The sequence below is a fragment of the Centrocercus urophasianus genome, unplaced genomic scaffold (assembly GCF_019232065.1).
Source record: "Centrocercus urophasianus isolate 14NV4802_14NV808 unplaced genomic scaffold, USGS_Curo_1.0 seq_10, whole genome shotgun sequence".
Lineage (NCBI taxonomy): Eukaryota > Metazoa > Chordata > Aves > Galliformes > Phasianidae > Centrocercus > Centrocercus urophasianus.
The window spans coordinates 66,718,083-66,734,575 of record NW_024884142.1 but is presented as its reverse complement, the minus strand read 5'-3'; the positions used below and the strand labels follow the sequence as shown (position 1 = coordinate 66,734,575).

General features: G+C 37.6%; 1 protein-coding gene across 1 annotated transcript in view; it reads right to left on the bottom strand.

Moving 5' to 3' along the window:
* Nucleotides 1-14,869: 14,869 nt before the first annotated feature.
* Nucleotides 14,870-16,493, bottom strand: part of MTR (5-methyltetrahydrofolate-homocysteine methyltransferase) — a 48,329-nt gene continuing 46,705 nt past the window's right edge. The window contains 1 exon segment of the mRNA XM_042817790.1: nt 14,870-16,453. Coding sequence (XP_042673724.1) covers nt 16,367-16,453 — 87 coding nt within the window. The 3' untranslated portion in view covers nt 14,870-16,366.

Sequence of the window (16,493 nt, the reverse complement as noted above, 5' to 3'; positions counted from 1 at the left end):
TAATATACCGAATCAACAACCACAACAACCTTCTCTAAAATTGAGAAAGTGTCTATACACCCAGCTTTCAGAGTACAATTTCTCTAGTTAGCCTTCATAACCATTTTTCTGTGTTTTTCAAGCAGCTTAGAAGGTGATATTTGGTCAATTTAATAAATCTAATTTGAAGAGATGTGCCAGGGTTCACAGACAGTGTCTGAATAAAAATAAAAATCAACAACCACCACCAAAAAAAGAAGAAAAACCCACTAAACTCAGAAACATCTTACTGGAATGCAAGGAAGTCTCTAAAATCCAAATTTTCCAAAACAGCCTGATAGTAGCAATTTTTCAGACTAATAAAAATTTGAAAGAATATGAGAACTTTATTCTGTTCTGGCATACAAAAACAAACTCTAGTAATTTTTACAGAATTATTTTTTTCTACAAAGGAGAGATGGCCAAAGTGAGGACTTAGTGTCACATACACTGTTGGTTGGTTTAAATATATAGTACTATAGCGCTCAAGTTTGTATTTAAAAATGCCTGGCCTTCACTATTTCCTAAAGAGAACAAATTAATGAAACATATTCACCAAGAACGAACTCTAGATTTGCTTGGATTTTATACCACATCTGTGCCTTCCCAACTACTGAATGCTCACAGTGGAAAGCCAATGCAAATGTAAATTCTTATAGAAAAACCTGATTACATCAGTTCCCAAGAATTAATTTCAGAACTTGGAATATGAAGTTTCGTTATATCTGCTTTTTTTTCCTTCTAATATCTTTATAAATCTAATTATTCAGTGGTCTCAGAATGACCCTGAATGGGTTTTTTGATGACTGAGAAAGTTAATGAGTCACTAGTGTTATTTGCTGGTTCTGCCTTACTTTCAGAGAACAGCTTACAGAAAATAAATTGCAGAAATGGATTGCAAGATTCAGGAAGAGAAAATGTTTAGCTGCAGATTTCAATTGTTTCTCTACCTGCAAGAACAGAAAATCATATTATCTAACTCTCTGTATTCCAGAAAAAAATTATGCACCAGCTGAAGACGTATTTTAATCCTACAGCCTACATGACTTTTTAAGAAAGACGTAACTCGAGGAGGAGGTAAAGGTATTATGCAGAAACAACTGATAAGATTCTATAGCCTATAGAAGAGATTAGAGCAGATGGTGATTTTAAGTCTTTTTTCAGCTTAAAAACCACAAAAGCCTTGTTGTTTTTTTTTTTTTTCTCTTCTGAAGTCAATCATCAAGACTGCAGTGCCTTTTGCCTTTTATGAAAAGGCCAAAGCTAATTCAGAAAGAAGATACATGAATCTTTTTTTTAAAAACAGAACATTTGCTAAAACTTTTGGGAAAAAAAGTGGCCTCATAATAAGTTTAGGGAAAGGGATGTGTATTTTACCAAGATTTTTCATACACATAGGCTTGTCTGTTATTTTAGCACTAACTCTTAATGTGCCCATCATGCTGGCACTGCTCACCTAAACATGTTTTGCAGCAGCTTGGTCTTTATCTGATCCTTACAGCTTGAGGGACTGGGAGTGCTTCTCTATTTATTTCTCTGCTACAGAACCACCCTGTCTCTTCCAGCATATAGAAACTATTAAAAAGATGAATTATCCATTCCCTTTGCTCTCTGATATAACCTCTTCAGTTACTCATATGACTAAACATTAGTTGTCATCTAACATTCGTAAGTATTTTACTGTGGCTTAAAGTGGCAAAGCAGCAGCACATAAATCAAAAGCTTTAATTTTCCATTCCATACACCACAGCCTATTAAAAGATTCAAAATAGACTAAAGAAGCTGTAAAGAAACACAGATCTTACAGCTCTGCGCAAATGCAGGTATTTACCAGGCTGCTTAATGCTGTAAAGACTTTTTATAACAATTATTTGAGGTTTGAACTGCGTCATTTTTATTACGCTGAATAGAAGAACAGTTCAGCTGCCACTTTGAATCTCTCTAAGGAAGGTTTTTCTCTCCACAGACAATACAGAGATCCTTACACAGCTATGTTCCTAATTTAGACACCCAAACTTACACGATGTGACTGCTCTTGTGCATATGCTAGCACGCACTTACACTCACAACCAGAACAACCTTTCTGACATTTGAAGCAAATAAAGTGCACTTTCCCAGAGAGTCTTGCTTCATGCACTGACAGTGTTCTGCCTTCAGCTGAAACCTGTGTGAACAACATGGATCTGACAGAAAGCGCTGTGCAGTTGTTACCTTACATGGCTGGCTGGGAGGCCAAAAAGTCACACAGTTCAGAACAGAGTACATCTGGGTTATATCCAGAAGTCACTGATCTAGACTTGTGTAAAGTTTAGTTATTTAAAATTTATTATTTTCTTTCTACTATTTATGTCTCTCTCCCTTCCCTGCTCCTCGGCAATTATTTCAATGCCAACTGATGTACAGCCTGCTGCAGGCCAGGCCTTGTTCTGCAAGAGGGCCAGGAGGAGGTGGGCTCCTCACTGATATGGGAGACAAATCCCTGAGCAAAGGCATAGCTGCATCATCATGCGGCACTTGTAGTGTACAGAGCAGTATACAGAGCAAAGCAGAGCCCTCCAGAGCTGAGCAGCAAGGCAGGTGGTTGATAGCTCATAGGAACATGGTGCAGCAGTATAAGACCCGGGCTGTGGAGTGTTGTGCTGAATTCTAAAAGGATGGTTGTTAACTGTCATCATTGAAATCTAACTGGTGTTAACATCCCTGCTGTTGTGAAAATCACTATACTTGTGGAGTCTTCCACATTTTGGTGGGGCTTTGCCTTAGATCTTACCAGAAAATTTTTCTTCTGTGGATTCTAAAGAGTCCTTTCTGCATTTCCTCTTTTAAACAGTTCAACAATTCTGAAGCCTCTAGTTTCCAGTGCTTGGACTAAGCAGATTGTGATAAAGATCTGAGAACCTAAAATACTTGTTTATGCAGTATTTCACAGAATCACACAGGACTGCAGAATTGCAGGGGTTGGAAGGACCTCAAGAAATTATCAAGTACAACCACCCTGCTAAGGCAGGTACCCTACAATAGGTCACACTGGTAACATCCAGATGGGTCTTGAATATCTCCACAGCAGACTCCATAACCTCATCTTCTACAGATATTTTTACTGTGTGTTTTGATTCACTGTGATGCCATAACTGGAAGAACAGTCCTTGGATGTCCATATTCAGTACTGAATAAACATCCTTGAGTGATAGTAATTGGTTTAAGTTAAACACCCTTTCAGCCAAAAAAAAAAAAAAAAAAAAAAAAAAAGTCAGCATTTAAACTGTGGACTTCTCAGCTGGATCTCATAACCACACATTTCAATCAAGCATTTCTAAATAATTTAAAATATCACCAGCAAACAGGGAATACAAACATCTACAAGGAACTTAGGTGTCCTTGCAGTAATGTTCTACCTTCAAGCTTAAAAGACAACTGCTTCTTTACCCATCTCCCATCTTATCTGTTGTGGAGCCACAACTACCAGTTAGAACCTACCTGAGCTACAAATTAACATGTATTAAAGCTGACACTCCTACCAAATAAAAACAGTCTTCACACCTACCTACCTTTCTCTCTGCATGCTTAATTCATAGTAAGCAGCCACGTAGTAAAACAAGAAAAGGTTGTTTTTCAGCTGCTCTGGCTTCCCAAGCAAGGTGGGCAGATGGTCAGCTTTGCAGTGCTGGGGCACCTTCCAGCAGCCACAAGCACTGGTGGCAGCATGGATCAGAGCTGAGGCTGGGGACAGAGCCAAGAAACAAGCACAAGCTTCCAGGCACAAGCAGCACCAATAGGTCACTAGCAAGAGTCTGCTTTGCACAACCTACTGTGTATTGGCATAGCCTAAATAAGCATTTGGCAAGTCTCATATCATCTCATGCAAAGCATCTCCCTCCTCAAAGTCATTAATTTTGTGCTAAGCACTTCTCATTTCAAGCAGGAAACAATAAAGAACGCAAAATTCCAGAGGCAGTGGTGCAGAGGAGACTTGGGATCTGTGTTGCCAGTGTTTGTACAATCCTTACCCAATCTATTCTAATGCTTTTAATTAGTTTATCACCACACAGGGAAAATGAGAAGAATGGGGTTAGAAGTAACCAAAATTAAAAATTTGAACACGACCAGAGCCCACTCAGTACCATGTTAGACAATAGAAATCAATTAATTGATGTTGTAACTCCTATAATCTCTCTTCACTACTGAACAATAAAACTATAGGACGATATTTCACGTGATTTTGCTGTAAGCTATGGTGGTGCAGCAGACATGTGCACTCCGTTTTAAGACACAAAATAAAAGTAGCTTTAAAGTGCAAGATCTTTAGAAATTTCTTATGGTAATAGCACCCATAGAAGTTAAATTATGCAATCTCCGTTTCTAAGCATACCTCAAAATGAGAAAGTTTGGCAACACAGAACTCAAAGTGTATTTTTCTGAAATAACCACTATAAAATCTGAAGGTAAAGCTGAGCAGAGAATATTTCATAAGGTACCTATGGAAGAGGGCAATATTAACATTTTCTCAATAGATACATAGTAGAAACCTTTGTTTCTAGTCAAATAGAAAAAAAATTCAAACTGTTTATCTGAATACTCATGCAACATTACATTTGTCTGTTTACCCTCTGATGCTAAGCGATTTCTTAAACGTGTACCTGACTACCCAATATATATTTGCAGTACTTCTTGCAACATCAGGGATGATAAATTAAACAAGAATTGGGGTTTCTATCAATGGAAACTGAGTCTTTTTGGTTGATGGATGGTAGGAATTCTTCTAAGGACGTTGATAATTAAAATGTCAACAAAGTTAGATTGTTCTTTCTCTATGAATGACATCTCTTGTCAATTACCAATTCTTTCTGTGGCACTTGGATTTTTCAGACAACCAAACATTCGATTAAGTTCTTGCTCAGTAGAAAAATAAATATCCTTCATTAACGTTTGTTTCAAGAGAGGCTGGTGCTCTATTTCGCAAACAACAAAGGATGATTCCCCCACCCTTCCCCAAAGCATCTGAAAACTTACAAACCGTGATTAGCTATTCTCTGAGGGCACAGCATATAGAAGTTGTAAACTTTCAAGCTAAATACAGGATTCTCATTCTTTCTAAAGAATGCTCACACTGATCAGCACAAGCATTGATGATTAATTACTCTGTACTCCTCTAGCCCTCCCTTGTGGAGCATAAGGGAGTGCCTTCCTACAGGCACAGCTCCTAAATACATATTCATGAAATAAAATCCAATCTGGTTGTCCAGGTTAAGCAGAAAGGTATTGCTTAAATGATGTTGACAACACTAAGGAGCTGTAATATTTCTGAACCACAAGGCTGCTTTTCTCCAAAGCTGACAGTCCAAAAGCAACTGTTTCCTATGTAGTCTACTCTTTTCACGTTGTGCAAACACCGTACTTACCTTATTTGCTCATATAAATGCCTGTCCAATTATCTTTTTGACAGCAGGAAAGATTTTATGCTTACCTATCATTTTTCCATCAGGATGTCACTTCCTAAATTATCATGTCTTTGGAAATATAACACGCTTGGTTGTGCTTTATGTCTGGTAATCTAACATCCTTGGTTCATGAATTTTAGGATTAAAGAACACACAGCAGATTTCAAATTTGGGGTTCAGTATTAATTCCTCTGCAGGACAGTGTATCTGGCTAAAGCAGAGTGATTGAGTGCCTATCTTCAGCAATGTTTCATCTACTATGAAAGGCCAGCATGGTTACTCTACCAGCAGAATACGTCATAAAGCCAGGTCAGTTGTAGTCTAAACCAGATCACATCTTTATCACAAATTAGAGTTCAGCCACTGTTTGGGCTTCAATTAATGAACAAAAAACATTACACAGACTATATTCCCCATGAATGTTTAATGAATTAATTGTATTTATTAGTTTAAAAGGGCTCACCTGGGTGCTCAGGTTGGAACAAAAAATTGGTGGCTGGCAAGATATCTCAAGAGCCGTGGCATGTGGTTATACAGCTGCTGGGTCCCCACTCCTTTTGCTGGTGGTGTTTCTCTACATACCATACAACACTAGTTGCTTCAGCACACAAAACTTGCACACTTGCTCTAGTCTGGTAGCAGCCAGTCAGGAATCCTAAGAATCAAGAATTAAAATCATGCAAACTATTAGAAGGAAATCTGCTTCTGTACTGACAGTTTAGGATTCACAGCAAATCAGAAGATAAGTCAATATGGGAACTGGATTTCACTGATTTCTGGCTGTCAGACAGGGGCAGTCTATATTATACATCTGTGCAAACCTGGCTTTCCACTCCATAGTCAGGCATACTGCCATAGCAAGTCTGAATGGATAAGGATTTTTTTGCCCTGCAATTGACATTTAGCACATGCTCCCCTTTAGCAGCACCATGAGGCAAACATACAGCAGTTCAGTCATGTGTGATATGTAGCTGCAGGAGAAGACCATAACAGTTCATTAAAATGTTACTTAGACTTAACTATCACAGGCTAGCCTGGAATCTACTATTTAAAGTTATAGGCTCTTTTTAACTCAAGATTTATAACTTTAAATTAGGGGCATAAAACCTAATGAATTCAGTTTTCCCCAGAATAATTGGAACTCTCCATCACGTTGAATTAGAACCGAATCCAGAAGTATTGTGGCTGTGAGGATTCTACTTGAAAGATGGAAATGTATCTGCCACTCACAAATCCAATTGCAGATTACCATTCTTAATTAGAAATATTTCCATGCTTACAGGGATGTTTCCAGGGTCTGGCGAAGCAGATTACTGACTAGAGAACTAGGAAGACCCAGAATACACAAATCACCAAAATAAACCTGTTTGAATGAAGAGTATGAAAGTTTATCGGCAGTTTTTGGACTACTAGTAGTAGTTAATATCAGAGCTGCTTGAAGATGCTGGAATAAATGGGCCTTCCTGCTTTGCTTACAGCAAATGTAGGGATGAGAGCTGAGAAAATTCTGCCCCCTGAACTCAAAGCATCTTCTAGGGAAACAACAGCAAAGGCATGCTGCTTGCCACTAAGGGAAGGGAGTGAGCAAGAAAACAATGAGTATGCAGCAGTCCCTTGACAGTTGTAATTCTAGTATTCACACAGAAATAACCAACATTAAATACTGGCTTCTACATAATACCCATCAAGCAATATGCATATACTTTGTAGCAAAAAACAAACAAACAAACAAAACAAAAACAACCCACAGAAATTAAAGAGATTGTGATGGCTGCAACAGAAACAGATGCGCAAAGGGCTTAAGTTTCTTCTTCAGAGGAATGGTCATGATGCTGATCCACAAACCATCCTATGTAAGACTTGTTTCCAGGAGAAAAACAAAAGAACACATGTTTCTTCTTAATAGTTTTGTTTCTGCATGGCTTCCCAGACTTAATATTGATAAGGGCTGTGTTTAAATTGTATAGCAGTCTCAGATTAGATTTCCTCCAATCCAATTATTATTAGTTTTCTAGTAAAGAACTCTTACATCAGAAAGGGATAGAAAAGCAGTCCAAGCATTTCTAGCAGTCAGTGAACACAACCACTACAAGCTTTTGGAAAAAGGGCCTCTGTAACTCAGTGGAATAAAAGTTTGTATCGTTCATGCACTTTGTCTCCTTTGTTTTTCAGCACCTCCAACTCCTCAGGCAGGGAACGGAGAGGAGGACACCAGCTCTGTATGTAAGGTCACTTTCCCAGCTGCTTCAGCAAGAGCTCCCTGAGTGCTGCTGCTTCTTGAACAACTGTTCTTCCCAGCGGTTGAACTGCCAAGGCTGCCTTACAATTACCTGGCATGGAGAGGTGTTGTTTTTTATTGTTTGTAGATCTGCACTTGAATTGTGAAACGAAGCTGTAGGCAGAGAAAAGAAATCCTTTTACCATCCTTTACCGTGGTGCTTCAAGAAGGAAATTAGCAGCTAATAAAGGCCAAGATGTGCAGTAGGTGGATGGATTAGAAAGATTCCCATGAACAACAAAGCCTGAGTGAAAAGTGTGTCCATTTCACAACTGGTGGCATTTCCAACAGAAGCTATCAGGATAACGTCTGACTTCCACACTACTCAGCAAATGAGCAAGGGTAGCAAAGAAGACTGGTAACAGCCTGGAACCTGAATAAAAACTCTAGTGGCAAGAACAGAATTAGCAGCCGCAAGAAATGAGTAGTGACCTATTTCCAAGGAAGTATATAGCCATTAAAAGTACCATGGGAGAATGAAGGAACTAAGACTCTGCTTATAAGTAAGGCATATTTTACTAATACATGAACAGATAAAATGATATTTCACATGTTGCTAAGAACTTCACATCATTACAGACATCATTTGAGCTACAAAAGTAAGACACTTCATATATTTCATGCAGAGCTTTCTGGAAATAAACTATAGCACATTTCTCAAATTTATTCAGATTGATTAGCAATAGCTATAATGGCAGTTTTTGCCTTGCCATTGCTCAGCATCCTGAAGACATAGATAGCATGAAAAATATGATAGTACTGTGATTTTCTTGATACTTGCAGAATTACATAATATGAAACACACAAGGACAGCTTTGAAAATACGTCAGAAAATAGCTTTGTAGCTGAGAATTTGCTCTATCAAATAGTGCCACAGTGCACTTTGTAGCTGTTGTAGTTTTCATGGAAATAAATAGGAGACATTACTTTCAGAACAACCTACATATACTTAAGGAGGAAATTTAACGAAGATGAGCTCTTTTTCAAAAAACACCAAATGAATCTCCAACAGCATCTAGAAAGAACAAGATACTTTTCACGTAAGCATCAAGGACTATGAAGCTCAAAATCTCATTCAACAGTATTAGCTTTAAAATCACAGGAGATTTGTCATCATGAAAATATTTTTGGAGCAAAATGCTAGCTGCCTGCATCTACCAATCTTTGCTGAATCAGGGCACTTCTGCATCTTCAATCAATCAGATTGCAAAACAGAATCAATACCCATGCTGTTGGTTTTGTTCAGCAATCTCCATCAGATGTTCCTGAGATGGATGGTTACAATTGATCATACTGGACCCACAGCTGAAAAGCTTATCTGATCTTGGCCTGACAGGGGACCATTTTCTGTCAGACAAGCATTCCAGAATGAAAGTAAAAATTACTGTCATAGTCCCAGCCATCTATTTCAATCAGCTACTAAAGGAGGATTAAAAGCACATCCTGTTGATCCTCAAGTGTTTTTTACATGACTTGAACAGTGAATTTTCTTTCCAGATTATTGCATCAGGACTGATCAAAGTTGTGTTTGAGATAAGTAGCAATTTTTCCATGGACTTCAGTAGCAGCTGGATCAGACACTAGAACTGCTTCTAAGAGGTGCTCATTTCAGCTCCTAGGCAGCAATTATGACAGCAGACATACGCTAATCAAAAACTGAAAGTAAAACACTACCATGAAAACTCCTTTCTCTATTTACTCCCTCCTCCAACCTACTTGGACATAGAAAGAAATGCAGTCTATTTGATTTTGTTCACTAAGTAGTAAAAATGTCAGTGACTGAAGACTTCTGAGGAAGTACAAATATTTTAAAGTTCAAGAACTTGAAATATTCATCTTCAGCATGGCACTATAAAACCTTTCAGAAAAAATAATCCTGAAAGTGCACATCAAAATCTTCAACAAAATCCATGTCAAACACTTCTTGTGGAATAACCAGGGATTTGGATACAGCAGCAGGATTCTGTTGTGGAAGAAACTGACAAAAGGTTGAAGCAAAGCATGTAGTAATGCCTAAAATGGCATGAAATGCTGCTGATCCTGTCACTGCAAGCCTAAAATCTTGTTAGCCTTAGCTGACTGCTGCCTCCAGTTTTATAGATTCTTTGCCTAATATTTATCTGAAGAACAAGATACTGTTCAAGTAAGTTTGTGGAATACTTTTACATCATATTAAGTTTTAAGTTTTCTTGTCTCAGTGCTTTTAAACTTGTTTGTATAGACAGTATTGTAACACTGAATTAAGGCTTTTGTTCCTTCAGCTGCCCTGCAATTCGAGGAATAGCATCTGGAATTTAAAATAATAAAATTGCATGCTTACATTTATTTCCTAAATAAGGTGTGTAAAGATGGTCACGTTTTCACAAGCAGCAAACTTCTTGACTAATGAGACTGGCCTGCAAACACTTGGCCATGAATAAAATTGTTTGATCAGATATTGATAATCAACTCCCATCTTGTGGGCCTTAGAGAAGCAATGTAATTGCTATATAACAATATTCTAAAGAAAGCAATCTATTTAATTACAAAAGGTTTATAAAAGCCCAAAACACGGCAGCAGTTAGTGAGAAGCCATTCATTATAAATGCCTGATTAAATGAAGAGAACCTTGTGAAGTATTTAGCAAAGCTTGAGGTTTCACAATTAACAATTTCCAGAAATAAAGCAGCTGAGCACAGACAAGATTAAGACAGCAATTGAAAAATGTACCCTGATCAATGACAACAGTTACAGTACACACCAGTTTGCTAAATAAGTCTTCACCATTCAGTGCAGCTTTTTCTTACTTTCTCTATCACAGCTGCCCCAACATGAAAAGATATGTATGTATTTGTTCTCACAAGGTCATAACAGGAACAAAAGTACAGAAAGATCCACCAACCACAGAGAGCTGACACCTTTTTAGACCCTCTGTACTTCACTTGTGAAGCCCAACCTAGATTTCCAAATGATGGCTGGATTAAAAGGGAAAACAGTTATCCTTTCTCTGGGAAGAGAACCTTTCTGAAATTTAACAACAAAAAAGTAATATACATTTTCTATTCTGTTTCAAAAAAATCATATACAGAGACAACACGTGGCACTTGCAGATCATTAGTAGAGCTGAGTTACATCTTCACACCTGTATCATGGGGGAGGAAAAGGGCAAAATGATATAGACTAAGTACAGGAAAGTACTAAAGAATAAAACATTCAATGAAGTTGCACTCTTGTGCACATTAAAAAATGACATTTAAAACACCTTGAGTAAGGAAAACAACAACAAAAATCGGATGATCTTTGATCTGAGCTGGGTAGGTAACATCTCTGCGCAGATACAGAGCTGATGCAAAAGTTTTAACATCTTTAAAAGTCCTGGAAAAAGAAGGATGATTTATTTTCACATAACACAATACTGAGAGACTCAGAACGCGCATTCTGTCAAGAACTTTCATGTACATAATGATTCCAGCAACTCTCAAGAGGTGGTTTTTGTTGGTAGTGGTGTTGTTTTGTTGGGTTTGTTGTTATTTTTTCCAACAGCTTGCACGTTTCCCCTAGCAGTAAGCTGGCTACAAGTTCAGTATTGATTCTTCCATTCTCTCTCCCACATACTAATATGACTATAACTCATTAATGACATCCATAGATTACATAAATGAAAACTCCCTAAGACTTGTTTTCAAATTATATTTCCAATATTTTGATGGTAGACAGAAGATATGGGCTATAGCCTTTATTTTCACTTACTATAAGACAAATCCCTGAGAATACCCCTATTTTAAGAAATGCACTTGCTACAACTCTTGCAGTCTTCTATCCCCTATCTACACTCTACTGAAATTAAACTACTTTCTGTGAATCCCACACCTCTAGCTTCCTTTACTACATGTACACATCCTACCAGCATGGAAATTTCCTGAAGGTATTGCAAGGCTCCTAAGGGTAAGGCTATTGACTCCAATTGACATTAATGTCCAATGCTTCCCAGCAAAAAATCCTCTTTCTAGGTCAGATAACTGTTTCACACTTTCAAATAGACATTTAAAAAACATTTTAAGGTTCAAGTTTGACAGAGTCTACAAAGGATCCTGTCTGAGGAAACTGACATTCAGGTTAAGGGGGCTGCTCGAAGGAAAATGGAAAAACAGAAGAGGTTAGCTGGTTTGACAAAGAGGTAGAAAAGATGATGAGCTAAGATTAAGCATATCCGAACTTCTATGTTCCATCCACTTATTTCATGCTCTTTTTGTAGGAAGGAATGGCAGACATTGCCCTAGCATGAGATCAGGATTTTTAGGCAAAGGCCATACTGGTGATATGGCAGTCAGGCAAAAACTCCTGAAAACAAGGTCTTTAACTTCTCAGCCATCATGGCAGATTAGAGCCACACAGGATAATTTCTAGCTTACTTTTATACATCCCCATTCAAGTTGGATCAAAAATCCAGAACACCAAGTTTGGTAATCTCAGTTGAGCTCTATTTGCACGGCTATTTATATCAGGCATGTTGGCATGGTCAAAAATCTCAAGATACTAAACCACGGTGGTATTAATAGAACAAAAGAACATGGAGGCTTACTGCATTGGTTTTTCAGTTCTGTTTCACTGGACAATAAACAAATTAAGGGGGAAAGTGGGATAAACATATTCCTATTCCGTTCACAGTATATTTTAATTTTCAAAGAGGCCTGACAATCAAATCAAATGACTTTGTAGGGGATTAGGCCTGACAAACAAATCGAATGACCTTGTAGGGGGCTGAACAGGCTTTGCCATGCCAAGGATATGATAACTGAAAACAAAAGAATGATTTCTCCTGTGACTGAGAACACATACTGCTGCTCCTGTACGGAACTAGTGTGCTGAACTATAAAGCTACTTTTTTTTGCTCCTCCAGTGCTCCAACAACATAACACCCCGTTTTTTTCAAGACATGTTCAGGTAAATCAGCCAACATTTGAATTATTTTTTCATGAAACTCAGTCACAGTTATTAGCAAACTAGACTCTTTCTGAAAAACAGAACTTCTAACAATTAATATTCTTAAAGTCCCCCTTCTCCCTGTTACTGTTTCTGGACACCACCTGTGTTTCAGAAAAGAAATTAACTGAAAGGGTGAACAAAGATTCATATTGCTTAACAAAGATGCAAATAATTCTCAAATTTCATCAGCAAGCAGTGAGATATTTTCAAATACACAATAAATCAGGGAGGTGTGTAGGAAGAAATAGTGTCATCTCACCATCCGTATCACTCCCACACAAAATAAACTGATCTACAGTCTTCCCAGGAGTAACAGCAGCACTGAAACAGATCTCATAATGAGGATGCAAGTTTAGAGACAGTATTCCTCTCCTCCGTGGAAGCATTCAAGGCCAGGCTGGATGGGGCTATCAGCAACCTGGTCTACTGGGATGTGTCATTGCCTTTAGCAAGGGGGGTTGGAACTGGATGATCTTAAACCCAAACCATTCTATAATTCTATGATTCTCTCTTGATAGTCACCAATAAATTTTATCTGCCTCAAAACTTAATCACCACGCTGCTAGCCCAAATACAAAATGTGTGTCAAAAGTAAATTACTCATGAAAATTAAAAACAATTGTTTACAAAACATTCTTTTTCACCATCTCTTACATCCTCGTTAGTATTACTTAGAAAAGCACTGCAAAAAACCTTGTATGCATTCTAAAATTGTCCATCTTTCCTGCGTGTTCCATCAAGTTCATCTACTTCACTGAGGTAAAATCTTACCATAGCTTTTCAGTATAGCTTGATATAAGTGAACATCTCAATTGGTAAAACAATGAGACCACTTTCCTTTATAATTTACCTTCTCTTTGGAAAGAAGAACAAAGATATTTCTTACTCAAGGTAACAACTAACAGTTTGAAACTGTCCCAGCTAAAAACATTTGTATAACAACAAGGAATAACTCTTCCAAACATGTTCTCACAATGACAAGTTTCGCAGGCTGATGAAGATCTTTCTCAGTGTATGGATAAAGTAAGTGGGATAGCATTTGAAAGCCACTGCTTATAACACAAGGTAACATCTCCATTGGGTTACACAGAAGTAGACCTACTTACTCTGTCAGTATGAATCCACTAAAGCTGTACTCACTCAATGATCTGCTATTGATTTCAGGAAAATAAATAAACAAATTCAAACCATTCAAGTCAAACTCTGGCCACGTTTTCATGTTTCCAATATGAATTTCAGACTAATAAGACACTCTCCTTCAAATGCTGAAGATACAGAGCGGTGGAGTGGAAACATCCCAAACATTAACTGAGGCAAAGGTGCATGTGTGAACAAGAAACCAAAACAGATTTCAATTTTTATAGGCTACTTCAAGGCCAAATTTTCATTAGTATTGACTTCCCCCCCCCCAGTATTTTGGCAGTACAAAAGAGCATTCTAGTAAGGTACCACTCCAGCAACAAGAATCGGCTGATCAACGAGGATATTTCTTATGCCTCTTAATACACAAAGAAAGGAAGATATTATTTTTATGAATAATTAAAGGATGATGCATTCCAAAGCATTCAGTTAAGAACACACTTAGTGTTGTGGTTTAACCCTGGCAGCAGCTCAGCATCGCAGAACTGTTCGCTCACTCTCCCCAGGTGAGGAGGAGAAGGATTGTAAAGGCTCATGGGTTGAGATAAAGACAGTTTACCAGGTAAAGCAAAAATCACACATGCAAGCAAGAAGAAATAAGGAATTAATTCACTGCTTCACATGAGCAGGCAGATGAAATGTTCAGACACTCCCAGGAAAACTGGGCTCAGCACATGCAGTGACTCCTTGGGAATACAATAGCCATCACTCCAAATGTCCCCTCTTCCTCCTCCTTTACCCCAATTTTTAATTGCTGAGCATGAGGCCATATGACATAGAATATCCTTTTGGCCAATTCTGGTCAGCTGTCCTGAGTGTGCCTTCTCCCAGCTCCTTATGCACCCCAAGCTCCTTGCTGGCAGGGCAATATCAGAAATACAAAGGAGCTTGACAGTATGCACAGCTCAGCATCAACCAATATCATCACTGCTATCACCACTATTTTCACCCAATATCCAAATCCCAGCATCATACAAGCCTATTCAAAGAAAATTTGCTCTATCCCAGCCAAACCACAACCCTCAACTTCTTTAAGAACCCAATAGCAGCATTTATTCTTTTAGGTTAATAATACAATGCGTATACTATCTTTGAAATCATTTACTCGCATTACAGCAATATTTACTGCCATTGAAAGAATTCTAAAATGATAACAGCATTGACAGCTTTATTAAACTGTTCAAGATTATTCTTTTAACATAAAGTCAGACATAAATATTTCAAAAATTGTAACTTAAAAGATCACAGATTGACTACTTAAAAGTAAATTTTCTTCATAAAATGTTTCTTTTCTTTACAGTTAGAGATCAGAAAAATGAGTCTTCCCTGCCATAATATTTTATGACATTCACTTTTGAATAATAATTGAGGCACTTTAGGGGATTATTAAGAGCTATGAACAATTAGCTCACTTAACATTAAATCTGAAGAATAATCCTATGGTATTAACTGTTACTTACGATAGTGTTGCTGTTATTTGCTTCTTAAATCAAAGTGCCAGAAGCTTAAAAGTTTGTATAACACTGGTCAACTCCAAGATTTCAGAATACATGATAATAGTAATAATTATGCTTCTCATACTTTTCCACAAACAAAAGTTTTTTTGCATATGAATTAATCCTCAGAATCCAACTGTGAGATAGGAAGACAGGAAAGTATCATTACACTTTATACAGAGTAGAAACAGACTGTGGTCAGCTGAAATCAAGCATGAGACAACTGAACAGGCTCAGTCATCTCATTTAATGTTCTATCATAATACTGCATCTCTGATATTGTTCCAGCACATTATATTCTTTTGAAAGTTTTAACTACAGTTGTCATCACAAAGTATTTTTAAAACCTGAGTTAGTATTTAGACAATAAAAAAAAACCTAACCAACAGTACACACAAGACCTAAATTTGGAGCAGATAGATTTGAGAAAAGGAGATCTGTTTGTACACCAGTTGTTCTTAGTAATTCAGTTTAAAACCTTTGCTGACTTCATAGGAAAAAAAAAATAAAATCACATCATATTTCTGTATGACATTGACCTAATACACATTCAGATAACAGAAATCAAATCCTGTTGAGCATCAGTGCACAGTCAGTGAGACAAATACGTGGCCCTCATTTCAAAGCCTTCCTAAGGACAAGAGGGGAATTAAACTTCCACATCTCACCCTGCAATTAGCTGCACACTGCTACGACTAAGATCGTAATACCTTCATGGTCCCATATACCTGGCACATCTGAAATACGAGTTCCTTGATCAAAAATTAGGAACAATAAGACCAAATACTGAGCTGGATGGAAGGGAACTTCTCAGTAGGAAGGATTTTCTTCTCATATTTGCATTTGAATTCATTTGATTTGTTGGGGTAGTTGTGGTTCTAGGCTTTTTTTGGACCAGAACAGTGACAAAAACAACAAAACACTTCCAGTGAATACTAAGGGAAGTGATGAAAGAGAATAGATGCCACTTTATTTTTCGTTCTGGCAAATGGACCATCAGAAAGAAATGCTTGCCCACATATCTATCACGGTTACTCCGTATCATATCCCAGAATGGGTCCTAGCCATTTCTCCACTTCTGCCACAGACAATTCTTTTCTTAGTGCATAATCTTCAACCTGCAAAGGGAACACAAAACACAATGAAAATTTGGGAACT